This window comes from Protomyctophum bolini, assembly GCF_963924005.1.
Source record: "Protomyctophum bolini genome assembly, chromosome: 11".
NCBI lineage: Eukaryota > Metazoa > Chordata > Actinopteri > Myctophiformes > Myctophidae > Protomyctophum > Protomyctophum bolini.
The window spans coordinates 9,454,576-9,480,163 of NC_137872.1; the positions used below are offsets into that span (position 1 = coordinate 9,454,576).

The following is a 25,588-nucleotide window of genomic DNA, read 5'->3' on the forward strand; positions in this document are numbered from 1 at the left end:
TCTCATTATTTTTATTTGAATATATTTGATTTGATTGATTGGATAATTGATTAGAAGTTTGCATAGAAAAAGTTTTACAAGGTCAAGAGAACCACCGTTTGGAAAGGCCCATTTTGTTTTATTCCTCCACAACCTGGTAAAGAGCATAAAGACATATCTTGTGTATGTCCTCCTTATTAGGATTATAAAGATTTGTTAAGTGGTAAATTATGTGACAATGTGACAGGCAATGTTATGGAGTAACGCAAAAGTAATGTAACGAGTAGTGTAACTAGTTACTTTCTCCAGGGAGTAATAAAGTAAAGTAAGGCATTACTTTTTTCAAAAGTAATATGTAATATGTAGTGCCTTACTTTTAAGAGTAACGGACCCCAACTCTGTTGGTCACCTATATTAATATCCTATATAAACGACATCCTGCCACAGTCAGTGGTGTGTGTGTGTGTGTGTGTGTGTGTGTGTGTGTGTGTGTGTGTGTGTGTGTGTGTGTGTGTGCGTGTGTGCGTGCGTGCATGCGAAGTGTGTTGGTGGGGCCAGGATGTTAGTCTGACAGTCAAGGAAATTCTGGAATGTTCTCATTTGTCGACATGGGGAAAAGAAACATTGACCTGTCAACTATGACTCAGCATCTCTTGCTTTTTTAATTTGAAAATAATTGTGTTTCTTGTGCCCAACAATGCAGAGTATCCAGTCAGTCTGTAATAATTGGTAACATTCCCTTCCGCTGGAAATCTTGTTTAATGCATAGTATACATAAATACAACATAAAATGCATTTTAAATAATCTTAATTGTGCCTGAATATCACTGTATTTCCTCGTTTCTATTGAATTATTTCCAAGTCTGTGAGGTCAGAGTCGTGTTGGTCACCAGAGTTGGGTGTAACGAGTAACGGAAAATCTCGTTACTGTAACGACACTACTTTGGTCGGTAACGAGTAATATAACGACACTACTCCTCCAAATTTGATAATCACACTACAGTTACTGGTCGCTGCAGCGCTTGAGTTACTCGTTACTTAATTGCGTCATGTGGCTGCTTTCAACAGTGTTGCTTTGGACTTGGAGAATAATGCACACAACGGAGATGAGTTGAACATGAACAGTAATGGTGCGCTGGCAACGCACTAGCGGAGTCGCGGACTAGAACATGTCAAACCGGTGTCAGATCAGCAGCAGCACAGCACTTTTCGTTACTGTCGTAGACTCGTAGGGTGGCCAGACGTCCGGTTTTAGACCCACCTGTCCTACTCCCACCTCAACCTCCGGTTTTTTTTGTAATATATCCTACAGTGCTTGTGTCATAAGCTCATAACTGTCATTTACGTCGTCTCGGTATTAAAATCTCCGCAGCAGCACTCCTCCGCTGTCAAAGAGACAGAGCAGACGCTGGGGTGTTGCCATGTCCGCTTATTATAAGCGACTTTGGGCTTGTTTTATAATAGCCTATTTTGAGCTTGTTTTCATAGACATGACTGCTTGTTTCTCTTCCAAAACCTGGTAACACTGCCAGTGGGAGGGTCGGTTTGTTTGTTGTAGAATGTGTACTAGTTAGTTAATGCAAAGATGAATAAACTAAATATGTTAAAACTACATTTAATGAGCAATGGAGCAGGGAACTCCACATCATAAAGAAAGGGATCCTAAAGCACTGTGAACATATAGGCTACTGATTTCTCTCAGTCTCATTATTTTTATTTGAATATATTTGATTTGATTGATTGGATAATTGATTAGAAGTTTGCATAGAAAAAGTTTTACAAGGTCAAGAGAACCACCGTTTGGAAAGGCCCATTTTGTTTTATTCCTCCACAACCTGGTAAAGAGCATAAAGACATATCTTGTGTATGTCCTCCTTATTAGGATTATAAAGATTTGTTAAGTGGTAAATTATGTGACAATGTGACAGGCAATGTTATGGAGTAACGCAAAAGTAATGTAACGAGTAGTGTAACTAGTTACTTTCTCCAGGGAGTAATAAAGTAAAGTAAGGCATTACTTTTTTCAAAAGTAATATGTAATATGTAGTGCCTTACTTTTAAGAGTAACGGACCCCAACTCTGTTGGTCACCTATATTAATATCCTATATAAACGACATCCTGCCACAGTCAGTGGTGTGTGTGTGTGTGTGTGTGTGTGTGTGTGTGTGTGTGTGTGTGTGTGTGTGTGTGTGTGTGTGTGCGTGTGTGCGTGCGTGCATGCGTGCGTGCATGACATGCAAACACGCGTACAGTATATTTGAGTGATATGTTGTAGATGAGTGCGCATTATTATACATTATACATACAGTAGGTGTGGTTGTTTATGTATACTGTATATAATGTACACACATGTGCAGTATGTGCGTATGTACATTTGGTCAAATGTATTGTGCTTTAAGGGGTCACAGCTTAAACTAGCCTTGGCGACAATGACGTAACATTTCAGTATTAAAAAAAAATCAAAAAGGGCGAGAAGCGACCTCGAGGTACGCCTGGGTGACAGCAGACTGCTGGGCGAGCGCTGGCGCTTTGGCATGGGGGTCAGATCAACATATGGAATGAATTCTGTACTGGCCATATATGGAGCGAGTCTTGAGTGTACAGGGTTTGATGAGGTTAGATCAACATATGGAATGTCAGAACAGGTCAGCTCCATATATGGATATCTAAGGGTTTGAGCTTTGAGGTCAGATGTAGAGTTGCTAGCTAGCTCCAAATCATATATGGAGACGGCCATATATGGAGCTCAATATGGCCTAGACGTAGAACATACTTGAACAGACACACTCTCTCCCTCACACACACACACACACACACACACACACACACACACACACACACACACACACTGTCACACACACTTCAGCGACCCCCCCTCATGTTCTCTCTCTCTCTCCTTATCTTCAGCTCATTCCACTCTTGAGTCTTTTATCATCTTTACTTTTGTCTCACACGAGTCACACCTCTCGTATGACTGCGTTTATTGTTTGTGCCTTTTGTACGCCATTAGCATACTGTAACACAGATCTAGGCCAACATGTATCTACTGTCAGGATGAAAGAAAGTGGACTGACACTTCTTTCTAATTTCTGTCATCTTGGTTACAAACGGGAACAAGATCTTTGATGGCCATATACTATACAGTACATACATTTATTACAACACCGCCCTGAAACTGTCACCTCTGTCACCGATCACCCGAGTATGAAAATAGACACATGTGACCCCCAGCATGTTGTATGACATTCATTTTTACATTATTCATCTAGATTTACAGTTTCATTGACTTGGATTTTATTTATTATATTATTTGGAGCTCAGCTGATGCATAATCCCTGTTGATACATCAGTGTTCACTTATCTATTTGTAACTTGGAGCGTGTACAGTACTCAAATGTGCAACCAAATGGACCCTATGCAATCACAGTTAAATGAACACTCTGGAGTGTAACACCATGTACTTACAGTATACCTCTCTTACCCTGTATCTGACCTATAACTGCTGTGTGGCCTCTGGCGACTGAACGTTTCCCATTTTAGCTATGCACCTCTCACTGACCTGTCTTTGTGCTTTTAGGTTGACACTGACTGACTTTTTTCACTTCATAAACCGGAAGGAAACACAGGTGTCCAAAGTAGCCAAAGAGATATTTTAAGAAGCTCCTGGCTTGCAAAAGGTTAAAAGTTCAACTTTTATTAGTGCTACAAAGGGTGCGTTCGGAAATGCGCCCTGAACGCACTGGTGTGCTCTCTTGTTGTTTGTTTATTCAGTGCACTCTGTGCATTGTCGTTCTAAAATCCAGTGCGCTGTGCACTGGGTGTGCCGGGTGCCCGCACTGAGCGACCCTACCCTGAAGCTGGGGTTGTCCAGTGTGAATCGGTGTGATTGCGTCACAGCTGTGGTCGTTCGTAAATAAGGCACACTGAACGCACTCTGTGACGTCACCGCCAACCACACTCAACAAACTGACCACATTCGCGGTGCGCATTTCCGAACGCACCCAAAGTGTAGTACAGGTGCATATAGAGAAGCTGATGAACGTATAGAAGTGTGTAACTAATAAATAACCATGGGCATTGTGAAGAACCTTCTGCTGCCAATTGCTTAATAATGCAATTGAGCTTTTTCATGTTTTCCAGATAGGCTATATAGTCTAAAATAAATCATCTGCCATGTATTATGTTAACCAACCAATGAATAAGCCCGATTTCACCCAAACACGGTGAAATAGCACAGATTGGCATTTCCGTACATACTCCAAAATCTGTACATATTACACTACTACTATTTTGACCGTGGCAGAGGTGTGGCTTTCACCCCATTATCTCAGTGGGGGCAAATGCACTCCCCACAACATTATTTACGATTCTGTGATCGAACTTTCGCTTGAGACCGCGCCCCCTCCGTCGCGGTCTAAAACCCCAGGGAGGCTAACGGGGAGGATTTCAGTGTAATACAGTATGTACAGATTTTTCAGTTTTCTAGTAGTGTACGTACGGAATTGCGGAAATGCCAATCCATGTTATTTCGCCGTGAGATCGGGTTGAATGAATATACTGTCAGTTTTCATGTACTCTTATAAGTGTTTGTGCGTGCGTGTGTATGCATGTGTGCGTGTGTGCATGTGTAATAATGTTGGTATGTTTGTTGTGTGCCTTGATATTGTACACCTAGCCTGCCCCCCAGAGTTGAGAGGGTGTGATCAGATTACGTTGTTGTTTATCGAATCAAGGCTGTGCAGAACCCTGTAACCACAAAAACAAATATCATTTGCACAGACACCACGACCGGTTGGTTGTCCAATTCCAGTCCACGTGCGAAAAAGTGCCCTCAAGCAATACAATGAGGAAAGTGCCCTCAAGCAATACAATGAGGAAAATATAAATAACCTCTTTGGACACGCTCTCACCACAACAACCTAGCCAGTAATGGAAAGATGAATGGCAGTTTTTCAGCTTCTCCGTAATTGGTTCCCAAAGCTGGTGATGTAATTGGATGATGTAATGCCAGGGCACCTCTGAAAGCCGAGTCTGTTCCTTCTCTTGCTCTGACCCCCTCTCTCTCTCTCTCTCTCTCTAACTGCCCCTATCCCTTCCCAGAGCTCTTCTCTGCCATGCTGCGTGGTTCTGACAATGACACCCCTCTGATTGGTGTTGCCATGGTAAATGAGAGGGTCCTGAGAATACCCCCCCCCCCACCCTCCCCCAACAGGTCATGGACTTGGTGGAGGAGGGGGGAGTGCGGTGAGGTGGTGGGTGGCAGAAGGGTCATGTCTATTTTACATTAGCCAGTTTCTTTTGCCTTGTCCTTTTGATTTAGACAACATTGCTGGAAAAACCTGTCGATTATTGTTTGTGTATTGTAGGTAAACTTGGTATTTATGTAACTCAAACGTATTTAAACACAGCCCTTTCTATTATTACATCGCAAACCACTGAAGAACATGAAAAAGAAGACATTGACTAGTATTAATAGCTTTGTGTTGCACCTATTTTATTAATAGTGTGTTTATGTTGTGTGCTCTGTTTTCTAAAATAGCAATGGGTTTGGTTTAATTTATTTTAGTTATGGTTAGGAAAATGTAGTTGGGTTAGTGTTTGTTTAGCCCCAAGTCTGAGTTAAAGTGACATTGTTCTCATTCCAATTCTTTATTGTGAGATCCGGTTGAACAAAGTAGTAGTTGAACAAAGTAGTTACGGATGACAACAACACTTTACTAGGACAGAAACCTGACTAGTGAAACGACAAGATCGCCACCTAGTCGTAATTGGCTGCTTCTAGCCATTGGGACAGCAAGCAACGGCAAAGCTACCTCTGGGCAATGGGAAGGGGAGAGGCAAATGTCCCTGGCAGCCACGCAGACAGTGCAGAGCAACGCAGCAGAGAAGCACGATCACAGTCACACTCACAGGGTGACGGGGAAGGAACAGCTCACCCCGGCACGGCGCATACTACAGTTATTATGACACCAAACGCGGCTGAAACAGAGCAGTGCAGCCAATGCCAAGCCACAACAAAACACACGTCATTGAACCATTCACAGAACGTCGGAAATGAACGCAAACAACGGCCGCAAGGCGTGAGGTTGTGACACACAAACATACACGTTACTGAAATAACAAGTAAGACACGCGAACGCGGGAAGCGAACGCAGCTCGTGAATTGCAATAACTAATCATTTATTTAAGTTTTTTTAAGTTTTGTTGCATGCGTGTGTGTGTGTGTGCGTGCGTGCGAACGTGTGTGTGTGGTTTTTTTGTGTGATACAGCTGCGCCCTCTGGTCGCGGGCGGGTGGTGTCACACCGTGACACACACAAACAGACATGTTCTGCTTGTTTACATAGTAATGGCTCACTACTTTCGCAAATATGGGGGGGGAGAACACAACGGAGACAGTGTTTCTTTCACCTGACAAATATCACTATGTGATAATTTCTTGTTTAAGGATGCTCAAGTTTAGTTTAGTCTAGCGTGCGTGCGTGCGAGACAGATGATGAACACAAAGCCCATTCTAAAATGCTCTCCTTTGTCTCCTCCTTTGGTTTTGTCTCCTTTGTGTCCGTCCTGTAGGTCCTCTGGTCTCCCCTCGCTGCACCATGTCCTCTGACTGCTCTGAGCCCATGCAGGGGTCACGACCTGTGACCCCTCCGATGCCCTCTGTAGGTTCCCCAGTGTTGTTGTCGCCCGTCTCCCCAATGTCTCCCGGTAAGAGGTGCTGCTGATGTTTCACCTGCTGTAACGTATACTTTAGTTCAGTATGTGTTGCATGTAAGGCACAAACGTATACACAACAACAACAACTGTGTGTGTGTGTGTGTGTGTGTGTGTGTGTGTGTGTGTCCGTCCTTTAGGATCCCTGCGGCTTCCAATGTGCAGATACAGAGAGCGGTCTCCATCCCCCATGAGGGGCTACCTCATCCCCAGTCCACTGCCCACGCGAAGGACCAGGACCTGCTCAGCGTAGGAACACACACACACACACACACACACACACGCATGCACGCACGCACACACACGCACACACACACATCATATACAGACTTCGTCTTGCGATGCGCAAGTGTGTGTGTAGTTCACCACGCCTCACAATAAACACACACATACACACACACACGCACGCAACCTTCTGCCCACAATCTCTCTCGCACCATCCCTCCATCCTACCAACTGGCCTTCCATCGTACCTTCATCCCCAAATCACTATCTGTCACTCCACCCTCTCTCTATTAACCTCCACCCCCTTGTCGTCTGTTTTGCTGCTCTTATTTTCACCACATACTCCCCCTCTCTCTTCCTCTCTCAATTTCAATTCAAAAGAGCTTTTTTGACATGAGAAACATACGTTTTCATTGCCAAAGCAAAAGTGGAACAAAACAATCAAGATAAAACAATGTATGTACAAATAAATATTGAATATAATCTCTCTCCCTCTCTCTCTATCGCTCTCTCTCCGTCTATCTCTGTCTCTCTCCCCTGCAGGACAGCGCGTGCGTCTCAAGGACCAGTGTTTACTGGTGTGTGTAAGTGCTTCTCTCGCTCCAAAGGGCACGGCTTCCTCACGCCGTCTGACGGGGCAGCTGACATCTTTGTCCATATCTCAGAGTGAGTGTGTTTGTGTTTGTATGACGGGGCAGCTGACATCTTTGTCCATATCTCAGAGTGAGTGTGTTTGTGTTTGTATGACGGGGGAGCTGACATCTTTGTCCATATATCAGAGTGAGTGTGTTTGTGTTTGTATGACGGGGCAGCTGACATCTTTGTCCATATCTCAGAGTGAGTGTGTTTGTGTTTGATGTCTTGCCCTGCGTCGACACACGTGTCACGTGATTGGCCGTAGTTTATCGGAAGAAAGAAACACAGGAGTTTTTGTTTGTGGGCCGTTTTCAAATGCTGTTTTCTCGGAAAGTAGGCGTCATCCGCGGTGAATGAACAAAACGCGGACGTTCTGGGATCATTTCTGATGTTATGTTGTGTCGAGGTTACAATATTAATTAACTTCTTCTGAAGAGAAATAGTTTTCTTAGACGGCGGGAGTGACGAATGGCGGCTTTCAGAAATGGAAGCAGGCACGACGACCGCTTCCGTCGCCAACTCGCCGTCCGTCTATACAGCACGACTTCCGACGCCAAGTCGGCGGCCGTCACAATTTTAATATAAGATGTGAGGACTAAATGTCATGGATAGTAGAATTTCAGAAAGGCCCGATTCACAAAGCAGTTTACGACCATATTTTGAACGTACCGGCATTTCAGAAAATTCCTACGGGTCTGATTCATAAATCTTTTTTGGTCCTTGAATTTGGACACAGGCAGTCAGGCACGCTCTTTCTCGCTTCTGCTCTGAGGCTGACTTACATGGGATCAAAGCTTGCGTATGTATGGGGCTGTCAAGGCCCGGAAGTATAGCTTTTTGCCACTCAGTAGGCGTTCCCGCATAACTTCCGGGTATGATGATGATGTCACGCGCATACCCTCTATAGTTCATCCAGGTATTAATTCATTCATTCTTCTAAGTGAACCCCTTATTTTGAAGGTTCCCGCCGGAACCTGAGATGTGAAGCGGATGTAGGACAACGATGTGTGTTGTGACAGACGCAGAGACACTTTTCGTTTACTTTTTTCATTTACTTTGCCACAAAAAGTAAAGGTAAAAGGTTTTCTTCTGTGTGGTTCTTGGATATTTACAAGCCTTTGCCACAAACGGGACAACCAAAAGGTATCTTAGCTTATTTACAAGCTTTGCTACAGACCAAAGGGTCTCCACACAAAAAAACATATTTGCACAAAGTACCAAGGTGCGTGAGTGTAGCAGCCGTACTGTGCATTATATCAAATCAAATCAAATCAAATTTATTTATATAGCACATTTAAAAACAACTCATTGTACCAAAGTGCTTCACAAATGCAATACAATATAATACAATACAATACAATACAGTGCGGAAGACGTCAATAATAAAACAACAGGCATATAGGACAGAATAATCTAAAAGGAAATGTGCAGGATCATGTTGGTGGTGGAAAGGCTTGTGAATATAAAAATGTTTTCAGGTGTGATTTAAAAGACTCAACGGAGGGTGCAGACCTAACCGCGAGGGGAATTTTGTTCCACAGAGTGGGGGCTGAGACAGCAAAGGCGCGGTCGCCCCTGAGCCTCTTTTTTGAGTGCGGAACCCCTAAGAGACCCCTGTCTGCTGACCTGAGGGTCCTGGTAGAGGGGGGATAGGATAGGAGGTCGGTGATGTAAGAGGGGGCCAGCCCATTGAGGGCTTTGTACACAAACAGGAGGTTTTAAACTGGATTCTGAACCGGACCGGCAGCCAGTGGAGAGAGGCCAGGACAGGGGTGATGTGGTCTCTCCTTCTGGTGCCGGTCAGGAGTCTGGCTGCTGCATTTTGGACAAGTTGAAGACGAGACAGGGATGACTGACAAATCCCAGTGTAGAGGGCATTGCAGTAGTCTAACCGGGATGATATTAGTGCGTCATTGTCATATGTCATTGTTCTGCTGCATGCGTGCGTGCATACATGCGTGCGTGTGCGTACATGAGTGTATGCGTGCGTGTGACATCAGACCCTTGTGTAGGAGTGAAGTGGGTTAAATCAATGACTCCCCCCCCGCCCCTCCCACACTCACACACACACACACACACACACACACACACACACACACACACACACACACACACACACACACACACACACACACACACATACAGAAAGGCGGCTTCAGGCATGTGTAGGAGTATGGAAGAGGATAATATCTGATGACCTTCGCTTGTTGGCCTCTGTTATCACCCACTGGCTTAAACAGACACATTCAAACAGGTTGTTTACTCAAGGATTTCTCTGCAAACCTACTCTTCAAACCACCAATAACATAATGACATAGCACTTGTCCACTTGAGCACTCTCTTTCTCTCTCTCTGTCTCTCTGTGTCTCTCTCTCTCTCTCTCTCTCTCACACACACACACACACACACACACACACACACACACACACACACACACACACACACACACATGCGTGTGTTTTGACCTTTGTGTTTTGATGTGTGTAAAGTGTGCGTGATGTGTGTGCGTGTGCGTGTGTGTTTTGAAAGCAAGGTTGAGGGAGGTTAGAGATCAACTAAATGAATGAAAACACACTCCGTATTCAGTATCAATTTGTTATAGTTTGTTCATGGTGTACTGTATTCATCGTCCTGGCCTATCATTTCTCACATGATGTGCTCTTTTATGACGGCCGTGCTACGTTACACACAGGCTAGTTTGTGTTCCGCTGTTTACATAATGGCCATTAAAGTGACGTTGGTCGGGTTCAAGCAAAACGCATCTGTGTCGCCTTAGCTTTTAACCACTTTAACCATTATTTTAAACTTTAGCTGTTGACAAATAGCAGATCTATAAGCTCATAGAGCGGCACCGCTCTATGAGCTTATAGATCTGCAATTCTTTTTGTGAAAATGTGTCACAAATCATTGAATATATATTCTTTCACTGCGAATGTTTTTAACTCAAATCTTTACTTATGGGAGGTCCCTGGAACAAAATATTTTGAGATGGAGGTCGGCGGCCAAAAAAATACATATAATTCTATGGGGTTCCTTGACATGAAATAGTTCGAGAACCACTCACATAGAAACATGGGTTTTTTCTGAAAACTGTCATGATTCAGAAGACACTTGTAGAATCTGGTCTAAATGGGTTAATTGATCTTGCCCTTTCACTCCTCCCACTCCGTCCCTCCTCTCCGTCTGTCCCGTAGCGTGGAGGGGGAGTACGTGCCCGTGGAAGGAGACGAGGTCTGCTACAAGGTGTGCAGCATCCCCCCCAAGCACCAGAAGAAGCAGGCGGTGGAGGTGACCATCACCCACCTCAACCCGGGGACCAAGCACGAGACCTGGTCAGGAAACATTGTCAGCAGCACCTGAGAACCCAACTGTGGAGGTCTGGAAGGAGGGATGGGTCTGGAGTGGGTGGGTGGGTGGGTGGGTGGGTGAGGAGAGAGAGGAAAAGATGGATGTATGGATAAGCATGAAGGTTTAAAAAGCGACATAGGAGATTAATTGTAAAGAGAATGCGATGATGCGGGAGAGAGGAAGACAGAGGGATACACTTGATCGAGGGAGAGTGATGCAGGGAAGAGAAGGCGTAGACGAGGAGACAGATGAATACACAATAACCTTTACGTCTAGCTCACACCAAGTCTGCTTCCACGTTCTAAGGAATTGTTTGACTTTGCATGCGGTGAGACAAAGTGGATGTGTTCTGAACGGTGAACGATAAGCACGAAGGTGCCGGGCATGTTTTTGCACATTTTGGATACTCATTTAGTGGAAAAAACTGCTTAGCAGAAATAATCACTGTTGGTGTGACCTAGGCGTTAGGGACCTGCAGGGTACAGGCAGCTCTATAGTTTGACTTAAAAGCCTTACAAAGCTACAAAGTCTTAACCATTAACACCCGAGACAACCAGGTAATGTCGACATGGCCATAGACATAAAAAGGTAGACGCCTCCTTCGGCTCTGGGGCATGTGTTGTATCTCGGGAGGAGGCAACATGGAGGCAAGCTTGTGCGGAAGCATAGCGGAAGCTTCCGTGTGCGTCACGGAAGGGGACGTTCGGTATAGGCCAATCAGACAGGCAATGGAAACGTTTGTTTTCTCATGCCAATAAACCTCATTTGGACTGAATTGATTATGTCCCGGAAAAGACTTGTTGCTGTGATTGGCCAGTAGTCACTTGAGTGTCAGCGACACAGTGTGCCTTCTGCACTTCCGCTTGACTCCCTCCTTACGCTGGAGACACATCGCTCCAGTGACCTGCAGCGGCCAATGAGACATTAGTATTACTATTTTTTAAATATCTATGGACACGGCTGTTTTCAGTTTTCATAGATATGCCATGTTCTAAAGCTCTAAATGTTGAACGGATGGACATTAGCTAGTCTGTACCCTACGAGCATCGTATTCTCTCGTTAATCCATGTGTATCTACAGTATAGAGAAGAACAAAAGATCCATGAGTTTATTTGTATTCAATTTTGTGAGAGTAGTTCAAATGAGGTGGATGGCTTTGAGTGTCAAACAAATGTCGATGTGTTAAAATAAATAGAGAAATTAAGTTGTGTACAATGACATCGTTCATAGTTTTTGTTTTGTAGTTTTGTAGGAATTGATGTAGAAATCTGTTCTGTTAATATCACTATGGTTTGAGATCATTAGTTCTGTATTTGACTACGTTCTTCCAAGAGTACGGAAAGGAAAATTATTCCACAGCACATTATTGAACCAGGTCATATGGAACCTTTTTGTAGTTCTATATCAGAAGTTCTTATTTCTGTGAAAATAAGCTTCCACATGGAACATTTCTTGTGCTGAGAAATTCATCTCAGCTGCAACGACCAGTTTCCAGAACCTTCTTTGATATAAAGAGGTTTAAGGAAACTTTATATTACTCTCTTGGTGTGTATGATATTTTCCTAGCATTTGGTGTTCAAGAGTTGTGTTTTCCTGACTGGGCTTACATTATATGACTCTTAATATATAGAGTTGTTTATTTAGATATGACCTGACATTTTGCAGTCAATGGTTTTTAGCCAGCCATGAGCCAGATGGAGTGACTGGTACATGTTTAGCTATCGTCCGTTTCCTACTGTACTGACCTACTGTGCTGCATACTTACTGCTTTGGTTGCTCCCTTGATGTACAGGAAAGGACTCTAGCACACTGTCTTCTTGACTTACATTATAAAAGTAGGCATGGTTAATGTTTTGGTACACAGACACACCAGGTTAGGATACTATTGAAATAATCTGATGAAGGCTTGCTTAGCAAAACGTTCCCAATAAATATTTGTATCTGCCAGTGAATATGACAGTGTGTGGGAGTCCTTGCTACTGTAATTGTCGGCCCGTGGCCTTCTGCAACGCACCTGTCGATCCGTATTTGCGCAAAAGTTTTTGCTCCTTTGAGGTGAGTTGTCTGGAAGTGAATCCACATTTAGCTTGTTTTTCTGACAACACATGGACTCAATTTGTCAGATAGTGTTTGAAAGCTCAGTTCACCCGCGTCGCTTGCATGTTTGAGAGAGAATGGCTTTCAGAGGACATAATACTGCTGTAGGATAGCTCGGACGCATGATAAGGTGATTACTCAGTACTGTACATACAGTACCACAGTGCCCCTTCACACATTAATCCTGCATCTACTGTATGTTGCCTTATGTTGGCACTACAAACACGTCTTTGTTGAAAGTCACCCAGTAGAACCAAAGTAGTATGTTGTAAATCAAAACTTCTATAACGTCTGACCGCCAGGGATTAAAACAACAACGTGCATCACTCAACATCAGTTCAGTACGGGTTACGTTTTAGTGTATTAAAGGGTTCGGAGTCCTCTAATGCATTTAACTGTTGTAGATTTCTACTTTCATGGACTGTAATGCATATTATGTATCCTGCATTAGTGGTGTAGGATTGTTTCTTCAGAGTTGGAGCCTAGAATGAAATTGCCATATTATACTTTTTTTTCCTTGTTTGTTTGTTGTTCTTTCAACGATCTCCCTTTGGGAACAGAGCCCAAAACAGGGCAGCGGTGCAAGTGGTACTGTATGAAATGAAAGCAGTAGTAATACTGCGCAGTCAAATCTGGAGTGTAAACAGAGTGTAAAGACTCGGTGACGGAGACACTTTACTCGCCTACACAAACAATTTTTTCTGGCCCGGAGTTGCAAACACACAAACCCATGTAGGCTATAGCAGTGCTTCCCAAACGTTACAGCCAGGCTGTGACCCAAAACAGAAATGAGATATTCGCCCTGACATTACTGAAAGAAATCATTGGATTTTGTTATTAATTCATGAAAAGTTTACCTTTTTTTGGGAACTTAAAAAAAAATCGATGTGATAATAATTTAAAAACGAAATGTAGAAAACGAAAAATAAAAGACATTTGTCCGCAACCCACAAATGGGTCCCGACCCAGTGTTTGGGAAACAGTGGGCTATACCACGATGGCAGAGTTTTCCTTTTCAGGTCAGAGGTGAGACAAAGGTTTCCTTTTCAGGTCAGAGGTGAGACAAAGGTTTCCTTTTCAGGTCAGAGGTGAGACAAAGGTTTCCTTTTCAGGTCAGAGGTGGGATAAAGGTATGTTTCTGGTAGCCTGACAGAGCCAAGACTCATAGCGTTCCTCGTTCACAGACTCATTCACTGACGCTTTCTCCCCACGTCAGTGAATCCACGCTATGAGTCTGGCCCCGTCAGGCTATGTTTCTGGTGTGTTTTCTGATTTGAAGTGGAGGACCTTTTGGAGTACTGTAGAGTTGTAGATTAGAGTTTTTTCTTAGTTTTTTCTTACTGCATGTGCCTACTTGTGCCCCCAGAGCACATACTGTACAGCTCTGTCCGTGCCTATAACTTCGACCAATATATTACTGGTTTCTGTATAATATTCTGTTTGGTTGGTGAAGTGAGAGAAATAAACCATATTGAAAATCTCCCTTTTGGATCGTTGAATTATTTTTGTAATGACTAAGATCTGTTCAAGGAACGCATTATCGTTACTCCTTTTAGTAGCGTTTGTTGGCGTTTTGGCACAGACGGTTTCTTTATGTGGGCCACATTTTGATAGACCCACATGGTGCCTGGCAGCTTAATCCATACTGTATATGGATCCCAAAGTGGTTACTACTTTCTTTGTGAATAATATTATATAGGTTTATAAGCATTAAGACTAATATAAAGAGATATCAACCTTTAAAACAAATAAACACATCCACTATACACTGACGTTCCACTCTCCAGGACCTAAAGGACATCGGAATGAGCTGGCAGGAAGCAAAAGCGCAGGCCCAGAAGAGAGTGAGATGGAGAGCTCTGGTGGACGCCCTATGCCCCTCGACGGGGTAAAGAGGATTAAGTCAAGTAAGTCACTATACACTGACAAACTATTCATCAGTTGCTGTGGGCAATTGTTGGAGTCCACTATAGTTAGCAGCCCTAGCTTGATATGAATGGTTATAACGGAGATTCTCCTATACTTGTAGAGAACCGTCTATATATAAAGGCTCCTCTTTGGGGAAGCCTCATGACTGAAGGATCTGTGTTTCTTTAGGAGCTGGGGAGGGAACGCAGCTGGTCACGTTTGAGCCTAAAGCCACCTTTAGATACCTGCTTTGTTAAGCTACTTACATTCTTATTGATCTGCTAATGCTGCACTAATGCTATTCTCTACACCTTATACGAAGGTGATATGACGTCATGCTGTGACATCACACTATCATCCGTTTCACTAAGCTGATTGTCCAGGTGATGAAGCAGGTATTTTGTACGTGTTAGAACAGGAACAAGCTGGCCATGGAGGATTAGAGGGGAGGGCTGCAGAGGGTCCTTATAGTGAAACATGTTTCGCTCCATGTTTTCACGTCTTGCCACTGAGAAGCATAGCACATTCCTCAAGCTGCCTCGCTTCAGTTCACTTTCAATAGAGGATATTCGCATGCATAAAGTGACTGGCAAATCGAGTGGCAAATTGAGTTTAACATTGTTTAACGTTGTTTAATGCAATAAGATAGGACTTTTCTGTTTGGATGCATAGGCTGTCAAGGCCAGAAAGTAGTTTTTTGACACTCAGTTATGCATTCCTGCATAACTTCCTGGTTTGATGCTGATACTGCGCATACCCTATTGATGTCCTACTGTATATCAGAGACAACCTAAAACTGACACTGGACAGCCCGATCATCAGCATACCCTGATTAGAGTAATTGTAACAACACTGATTGGTTGAACATTGTTATGGAAGAAGTTAAAGAACAGCAACAGATATAGGGTAGAACTGTTCCTTTTTATGCAATGAACGAGAACCAGGATATTAGACACAAAACTATGCATGTGCTGCCCTCTTCTGTCCTGATCCATGTATGACAACTAATTTTAACATAAGGTGCATTCTAATCTTGGCTATGTGGGGGTCCTTCCCTACGCTTCTTCAACCGATCTTCTCGTCTCGTACCTGTGTCTTTATCTTGAACACGTCTGTAGTATGTCCTCTGTTTCCCTAATAGATCACTCTTATGTTCGAAAGTTTCACCTCTTAGTTTTAATCTACGTCGAAAAACCTTCTGATCATTTTGACTTAAGCCTAACCGTTGTGGAGATATTTAAGCAGACCCCAATCAAGTTATTGAAACATCTGACATATGGTTAATATATACTATAAACTTAAATTGGTTACGTCATCCATACGCTTTTAAACATGTTTTGGTACTTTACAATAACGACCTGTTATAAAGCATTTATAAACATTAATAAGCAGTTTATAGATGAGTAATAATCATGAACAGATTGTTTGTTGACATCCGTAAATGTTTACCTAAACTATGTGAATAGTTTACTACCTACTAATTATAACTAATAGCTTACTAATAACGTATAAATTATGTTTAAACATAGTTATAAATGTTTAGGTAAACATTTACGTCAACAATGATTGTTCATGATTATTACTCATCTACAAACTGCTTATAAATGTTTATAAATGCTTTATAATAGGTTGTTACCCATGTTTTTACATAAACACACATAGTTATGTCATCAGCCAATCCCTGATTGGCTGATGACATAACTATGTCAGGGGCTAGCGCCCCTCAAAAAGTAATAGTACACCTGTGTGAAGTGAGGGGCGCTCTTATTATTGTACATCATCATACAGTACATCATCTCCTTCCGGCCAATCACAATTTAGCTTTTTTTTGCTGCTTTAGCCTGTCTTTTCCAAAATGTATTTTGAGTTTTAACCACATGAACCCCATTTTGTCCCTACGCTGGGCATGACATAGGATCATGACTGTAGTGTTGTATATTCACGACATAGGATCACGACTGTAGTGTTGTATATTCACATCTAAGTATTAAAACACACCGGAGACAGGGCTGCCTTGTAGTCTTTACTGGTTTCCTGCAATGAATCAAATCCCAGTCACATTGCCTGTAATCACCACCACTTAATCACATATGACCCACCTGTGTCTAACATCCTGGTACCCTATGCAATACAAGTGGCACTGGACACTACAACGACACATGAGCTTGTAGATCTGCTATTTTAGGCTCATTCGGTGTAGAGGGGAAAAACCGAGGGGACCAAAACAGTGTAGCCCTCAAGGGGATCCCATCAACAGGACTCAGGAGTGGTTAGGCTATATATTGTTTTCTCCTTGATTGGTTCATTTCTTAAGTTGTCAATACTCTGTTGGAACCTCATTGGTTCCTTGGTGGCTAACAGGTTCTCTGCTTAATTGGCTACACAATTAATAATATCATAATTAATAGTATGCATGCAATGCTCTGCAGCATGGCGTGTGGCTTGGTTTTTAAAGGATCCAGTGCAATTTCAACGCAGTCAGGAAATCTCAGATTAATTAAACACATCATCATTTACTTCACTTTTTGATGGTTGGATGCTACAAAACCGTGTAGCACTCAGTGTTGAGTCTATCCTTCTCTGGATCTTTGCGGCCCACTGCATTCTGATCCTTACAGCCATGCCCACTGCATTCTGATCCTTACAGCCATGCCCATATAGAACTTCTCTGGATCTGTGCGGTCCACTGCATTCTGATCCTTACAGCCATGCCCATATAGAACTTCTCTGGATCTGTGCGTTCCACTGCATTCTGATCCTTACAGCCATGCCCATATAGAACTTCTCTGGATCTGTGCGTTCCACTGCATTCTGATCCTTACAGCCATGCCCATATAGAACTTCTCTGGATCTGTGCGTTCCACTGCATTCTGATCCTTACAGCCATGCCCATATAGAACTTCTCTGGATCTGTGCGTTCCACTGCATTCTGATCCTTACAGCCATGCCCATATAGAACTTCTCTGGATCTGTGCGGTCCACTGCATTCTGATCCTTACAGCCATGCCCATATAGAACTTCTCTGGATCTGTGCGTTCCACTGCATTCTGATCCTTACAGCCATGCCCATATAGAACTTCTCTGGATCTGTGCGTTCCACTGCATTCTGATCCTTACAGCCATGCCCATATAGAACTTCTCTGGATCTGTGCGTTCCACTGCATTCTGATCCTTACAGCCATGCCCATATAGAACTTCTCTGGATCTGTGCGTTCCACTGCATTCTGATCCTTACAGCCATGCCCATATAGAACTTAAGCAGCCATGTAACAACTGTATACAGAACCAGTGATAAACTGAGGATTGGGTTCCTACATCGGATTCTGTTGACAAGCAGCAGGAGTTTATCCAAATTGGAATCTGAACAGAATCTGTGACAGTTCTGTTGACATGTGTAATATATAGGCTCTGTAGGTTGCTGTAGGCCTACGTTACTTTACTACGTACAGTATAAGGAGATGTAATCACAGCGTGGTGTGCGTGTGTATCTACTGTATGTGATAATGGCTTGGATGTGTGTTTTTATAGCCCTGCCTGGGCCGTCAGCGTTTGATGACATCATTGGCCTGTCTCTGTTTCTCTCCTATCTCTGTCTGTCATCATCAGGATGGTCACCATGCAGCTGACCTCCAGCACACTCGCGCACACATGCACATGCATGCACGCACGTGAGCGCAATCCCACAGGCATAGAAACGCACACACATAAACATGCACACACTCTCTCAAACACACAGTCACAGAGATGTGTACACACACATACACACACACACACACACACACACACGCACACACACACACACACACACACACACACGCACACACAGATGCACAGCCACAATGTGCACAGAGTGAGAGCAGTGCTGTGCGGAGGTACACGTACTGTATAATCTCCAGGAAGTGATTAGGGGGTCTTAGATCAAAGGGGGTGTGCTGTGCGACGGCATAAACATTCCTCCCTCTCTGTGTGCCTCGGGGCGAGAGAGAGGGACGGACAGCTTCCTCCTGTCTGCCTGTCTCTACCCCACAGACACCACATCAGCAGTTCAAAACCTCTCCAACAGTATTAGTATGACATACACAGTATACTGTACATGCACGCACACACACACACACACACACACACACACACACACTCTCTCTCTCTCTCTCTCTCTCTCTCAAACACACACACACGCACACACCCATCTACTTCACAAAGAGGCAACAGGGCATTATAAACTAGCATGCTTTTGGAATAGAATAGGCTTAAAGAATCAGAATCAGCGTTATTGTCACATCACACAGTTTTACAGGTAAAAAAAGTGGGTGAGATTAGTTTTTGTGCGTAGTTCCCATCGTGTCAGTTTGTTTTTGAGCGTAGTTCCCATCGTGTCAGTTTGTTTTTGTGTGTAGTTCCCATCGTGTCAGTTTGTTTTTGTGTGTAGTTCCCATCGTGTCAGTTTGTTTTTGTGTGTAGTTCCCATCGTGTCAGTTTGTTTTTGTGCGTAGTTCCCATCGTGTCAGTTTGTTTTTGTGTGTAGTTTCCATCGTGTCAGTTTGTTTTTGTGTGTAGTTCCCATCGTGTCAGTTTGTCTTTGTGCGTAGTTCCCATCGTGTCAGTTTGTTTTTGTGTGTAGTTCCCATCGTGTCAGTTTGTCTTTGTGCGTAGTTCCCATCGTGTCAGTTTGTCTTTGTGCGTAGTTCCCATCGTGTCAGTTTGTTTTTGTACGTAGTTCCCATCGTGTCAGTTTTCCAAGAAAAACAAAGAAAGGGAAGAGAAGGGGGGGGGGGAGTAAGTAGATCATGGCAGGAAAAGAAAGAAAGTATGAGCGCTTTTACCACAAAAAGTACAGGTAAAAGGTTTTTCTGAGTCTTAGCTTTTGCCACAAAAAGTACAGGTAAAAGGTTTTTCTGAGTCTTAGCTTTTGCCACAAAAAGTACAGGTAAAAGGTTTTTCTGAGTCTTAGCTTTTGCCACAAAAAGTACAGGTAAAAGGTTTTTCTGAGTCTTAGCTTTTGCCACAAACGGTACAACCAAAAAGGTCTGTTCGCTTATTTACAATGAAGCTTTGCTACAAACTGTACAACCAAAGTGTCTCTTAGCCCCCCTATGTGTAAATATATATATTTACACATAGCACCTGAGAAGATGATACAGTATATAAGGTGGCATAGCAGCCGCTGTGTACTGTGCATTATATACTTAAGGATATTATTCAAGGTGCGTTTAGTCCACGGGAAGGAAGAGCTTGGTACTGTGGTGCATTGTATTCATAATGGCTGTACAAAAATACAGTAGAACTCATTACTGCAACTTTTAATAATAATATAATGTAAAGTAATGCGTGGAATACTTTATTTTCTGGTCATTGGGGCTTTGAGCACTGTTGCTGGCTACAGGGAATTTGACTGAGTGATTAGGTTCCATGTTGACCTTGAGCGTGAGTAACAAGGCATACAAATATGCAATTGTTGTATATTTAATCCAAAGTATCCATTTCCATGTAGGCCTATACCAGGGCCGACTCAGATTATGAGCAGTAGATGGCAGTAGACGCAAGAGCAGCCGCAGCACAGTCAAACTGGAATATTACTTCAACATGCATTGCACATGGTATAGAAAAATGGTATAGAAAAAGGAACTGCATGTGTCGTTTCTGTAGCTTGGCTTTTGAAGGTCGCAGAACTGATGTTGCCTCTACCTCTTCTCAAGACGATTCGCATCCACCCTACTTAACAGCAGAGGCTCGCATCTGCTGAAACTCAATTTGCCGTTGCTGAGTAACACAGACTGAAGTGTCCCATCAGCCAACACAAAACAGAACCACAAAGTACCCCAAAGTACCGCAAGCAGTCCCAAAGTAGTCAAAAGTACTCTGAAGTAACCCCAAAGTAGTCCAACGTTGACCACAAAGTAGGCTACCCCAAATCAACAAATACCATCCATTGTCTCGTGATTCACAAACACGAACAGAGGGAATGTTTGCTGATCGATGACCTTGAATGCAGGGTGATGACAGTGATGCTGCAAAAGAAAACATTGAAAATGCATGTTTGCGCATTAGTACTGTAATTCTAGTGTGGTCTGTCTCACAGTTCGTTTGTCTGCCTGTCTGTGTGTCTGACTATCTGTCTTAATTATTTTGTTTGTGTACATATTTGCCCATCTGTCCATACAAAGTCTGTTCATTTTCATTTGTACAACCCAGTGTGCACAAACTACAAAATACAGTATAGGCTATAACCAATTGGACTGGTTCAATTTTGGTTACATCTCTACACTGAGAGTTACACCTGCAATATCTGGAACTTAAATTATTAAAACAATATTTAGTATATGTTAATAGAGTATATGTTAATATAACTCCTCTCCACTCTACTCTTCCATTAAGACATAGACGGTAGACCCTGGTGACTGGTAGGACAGCTACTGGTTGACAAGTAGTCCTGCCTTAAGCTCATACAATTTACAATTTAGACATTTAGCAGACGCTCTTAATCCAGAGCGATACAGTATAAGCAAGAACAACACTAATACATCAAGTAATACCTCCCTTGACCAAGCAAAGATTCCGCTTTGGACACGTGGTAAAAATGTGGTTTCTCTTGGTTCAAATTCTGAGTAGGACATACAGTAAGCCTATACAGTATAAGTTATGGACTGCATACAGCATTAAATTATGGATTTTACTGCCCGTTGTCTGCTTGTCTGACGTTCCTTCCCCAGGTCTGTCTGTCTGTCTGTCTGTCTGTCTGCGTGCAGCCTGTCTGTCTTTGTGGGTGGCCAGCCGGTCAGTGTGAGACACTGTGGTCCATCCTTCATCTGAGGGACAAGAAGACAGGTTGAATTACAGCTCTGGTCTTTGTCTAATTAGACAGAGTCCGATGCTGTGTGTACAGATCCATAAACAGGAGTGTTATTTTACTCTTAGTACTCGTGTACTCATTTTTTTAAGACCCAAAGCGGGACTCTGTGCAAGCAATATATAATACGTTACTGTACGGAAGTGACATTGGCCAAAGATAACGAATTTTCTATTTCTATACACACAAAATCTAATTGATTCTAGGAAAGGCAGTTAGCCTGCACTGCTTGAAACATACAGTCGGAACAATTCCACAAAATGTGGTTGAAACCAATCCTGGTTGAATTTTTTATTTGAATCCTCTGGGTTAATTAATCTAATACCCTATTCCTTTGTAACTCGGAGGGTCCATTTGGTTACCTTTATACTGTACACTCTCAGGGTTAAATTAACACTTTTACAGCATATTGCCTTGAAGTGGAAATAATTTAGTGAAGACTAAGTACACTGAAGGTAGGTTGAAGTTGGCCTGTAATCTCATACAGTATACGTATCCTTCAACTACTACCTAATGAGGTTGTATCATGTTGAATTGTCAGTCAACCTAGAGTAACTGGTTAGTTAACTACGTTGGAAATGTTTTAAAATTGCCATACACGTTTTTTAAATTGAATGTATATATTACAAAATACTTTCAATTACACTGAAGACTGGGCAAAGACACAGGTCACGTTATACTCTGGTATTATGGGCGAAATCATTTTGAATTGACTGCAGGAACTTATGACAGCGTGGGCAGAAACATAGTTATTTGTAAGAATTTTAAGAATGTAAGAATCTGTTAGTGTTTGGAAAAATAAAACAATATACAAATATACACATTATAATATACTATAATATTTGTTATAATATTAATATGAAAAGGGTGATGAGAGAAGTGTTCTCGTTGTTCGTCGTTCTCGATATTAGACTGCACCTTCTCACATCTCGTGACAAGCTATTCACTCTCTGATAGCTGCACTTGAAATGCAACTCCCTGGAATTGTTTGGTATACATTTCACACCTCAAAACTGCATTCTCTCAGTCAATTTCATTGTAATATCACTACACACACTACAAACGCGTTACACATCCGATATTCTCCCAATGACACATCAGATCATAATGTAGATTTCTTCTCACAACTGTACAAACAATAAACTCTATAAACCGCTGAACAATAACATGTCAGAAGTGATGCTTTACAAAGGCCCTGTAGTTCCCCCCCCCCCCCCCCCCCCCATCCATTTCTTTCTTCTTTCTTTTTTTTACCACAAAATTAAACAAAATAAGGAGGGAAGGGGGGGGGGGGATATACCACTTTAAAGCTGTCAAGCAGACAGCTTGAGGGCACATGCCCCTCGTGGCATATATAGGAGACACCCTCTCTAAACCCCCCACACACCCTCTCTGTGTGCCACCCTGCTGCCACTCTGGTGGCACACAGACGACAGAGACTTAAAAAGGTATAAATTAGAGTGGATGAGGTCGGGTAGATTGAGCTGCAGAGACAGGGTGGGCCCATTGGTGTGGTCGACTCTGTTGGTGAAATGTGGTTCCGTGTGGGCACGAAGTATTTATTCTGGGTGATAGGAGGGCGCGTGTGTGTGTGTGTGTGTGTGTGTGTGTGTGTGTGTGTGTGCATGTGTGTGTGTGTGTGTGTGTGTGTGTGTGTGTGTGTGTGTGTGTGTGTGTGTGTGTGTGTGTGTGTGTGTGTGTGTGTGTGAAACAGGCGGTCTAAAAAGGTCTAGCCTTCCCGCCCAACCCTATGATCACTTGATTAGAGTACAGCAGCCATCGGCACACAGATAAACACTCTGAGTCGTACTGCATCGCAGCGTGCGCTGCACACTTTATTGCGTTGTATGGTGGTTTCAGTAACTCATTAGTTAGCTCCGACTGATGTTAGCAGAAGTGACTCTGCCAGCCACCCATTGTGTTTGATTTCGTATATACTGCTGACTGTTTGATTGTCGACTGTACTTTGTCTTCTAAACTTTAAAGTTAGAACTCTTCAGAAACCACAGTACAGTATACCTTATGCCACTCCCGGGGTCGATATAGAAAAGTCTTACTGTCTACGTGCTAATAAATGAATTTAACCACTTATAGTTACATTAGTTGACTGGTGTGCCCCAGGGGTCTTTACTTGATTCGATGCTTTTCTTTTCTTTTTTTTCTTCCCCTACAATGACAAATGATTTGTGGGCATGACCTTCCATTATGTCATGGCTAGGAAAGGGACACTAGGGTCCATATTATTATGGTTAAATAAGCTCTAGAGGCCTATACTTCCTTGTATGAGGAATAGTGAAATAAACTGTAGGCAATCTTGTAGATCTGCAATTAATTTATAGCTATTTTTTAACACAGCCTATATTCTAACATATTTTTGCCTAGAATGATTATGTCCAAAATAGGGAGGTCAGATTGAAAATGGTTAAAATACATCCTTCTTCTGAGGTCTTTAGTTTCTGTGAACATTGTCTTGGGTCCATGGACTCCACTCTAGTCTAACCCATGAGACCTGGAACGCATCTGTGTCACTTTAGCTTGTAACCGCGCCACGAGCTTGTATCTGATATTTTGAAAAATCGTGAAAACGTTTGCAAATCTTTGAATATATATATATTCTTTCACAGCGAATGTTTGTAACCGTTCGTGCTTCTGGGGGGTGGGGGTGGGTGGGATGCCTGGAACAACATATTTTTAGAGTCGCGGCCAATTACATATAATTTCTGGGGTCCTTGACATGAAATAGTTTGAGAACCACTGATATATAGAAACATAGGTTTTTCGGAAAGCTGGCATGATTTAAAAGACATTTGTAGAACCTGGTCTCAGGTCTCAATGGGTTCTTAATGGGCTCATGATCATCTCTATAGTACAGGAGTATTATAGTGGGTTTGTTTGAGATCGGTGCAGACATATACACAGTATGAGGCTTCACAACGATTATGAAAATATCAGAGCGCGTCCCTCAATTCTGTCGCCAAGAACAACAACGGCACGGAAAAAACCCCAACGATGTACAGATTTCTGAAAAGGTTTGCAGTCAAAAGACATCACCTGTTGCTCCCAGAATGAGGTGGGAAACCCCTTTCATTCTTTTCCAAGAACCCATGTTTGGGCCCCGACACCTTCTGATGGGACCCTTTTTGGGAAAAGCTAGCGTCTCTATACGCACGGAACGCACAGAGCTAGGCCTGTCTCTTTTGTTTTCACCTAAAAAAATCTTGTGAAATCGAAACACGAGGCGAACAAGAAAGAAGAAGGAAAAGGGGACGGGGCAAAAACACGTTGGAATTTTCTTCTCCTCTCAGATCTTCGGGGCTTCTCAGCAGCAATTACCCAGAAGTGTTACCAGATGGCTTCTTTTTCTTTTTCTTCCTCTCGGTCGGATGAAGAACCCGTATCGGGCAAAACGAACGCTATATTTCTTTCTAAATGATAATTCTTCGGGATGGAAAGATGCAAACTAATTGCCATTTTCTTAATAGCATGAGAGTAGAGTATAGCAGATGCAGTACACTTTTTAAGAGGTGGGACTTTGACTGTTTTCAAGTCGTGAACGTCATTGGCACAACGCACGGACGGCCGTTCAGAACTTTGAGTTCAAGTAGAATCTATATAAGAAACGGGAAGAAATAACCAGCATGCATTGCAGTTATGCATTTGTTTCCTGTCCAACATGAGCATTTGATTTCTGCGGGTTCCTTTACTTGAGGTTTATCTTATCCTTGAGGCCTTGCCTTCGCTCAATGCTCCCTCCGATTAGAACTGAAAAAACACTTGTATATTGTGTGCGTGTGTGCGCGTGTGTGTGCGTGTGTTTGTGTATGTGAGGGAGGGATA

At 42.8% G+C, this 25,588-nt stretch overlaps 1 protein-coding gene across 3 annotated transcripts in view; it reads left to right on the forward strand.

The window, feature by feature from the left end:
• carhsp1 (calcium regulated heat stable protein 1) overlaps positions 1–14,470 on the forward strand; it is a 28,609-nt gene extending 14,139 nt beyond the window's left edge. Inside the window, exons 2-6 of one of the 3 annotated variants that reach the window (XR_013964931.1) lie at positions 6,553–6,687; positions 6,834–6,942; positions 7,462–7,584; positions 10,749–13,937; positions 14,031–14,470. Coding sequence is in view for 1 of the 3 variants with exons in the window: in XM_080776667.1 (XP_080632793.1) it covers positions 6,579–6,687; positions 6,834–6,942; positions 7,462–7,584; positions 10,749–10,914 (507 nt within the window). In the remaining 2 variants the exon portion in view is untranslated. Of the gene's footprint in view, positions 1–6,552; positions 6,688–6,833; positions 6,943–7,461; positions 7,585–10,748 lie in introns of all 3 variants that reach the window. The other 2 variants (XR_013964932.1, XM_080776667.1) reach the window with 2 other exon arrangements.
• Positions 14,471–25,588: the final 11,118 nt, after the last annotated feature.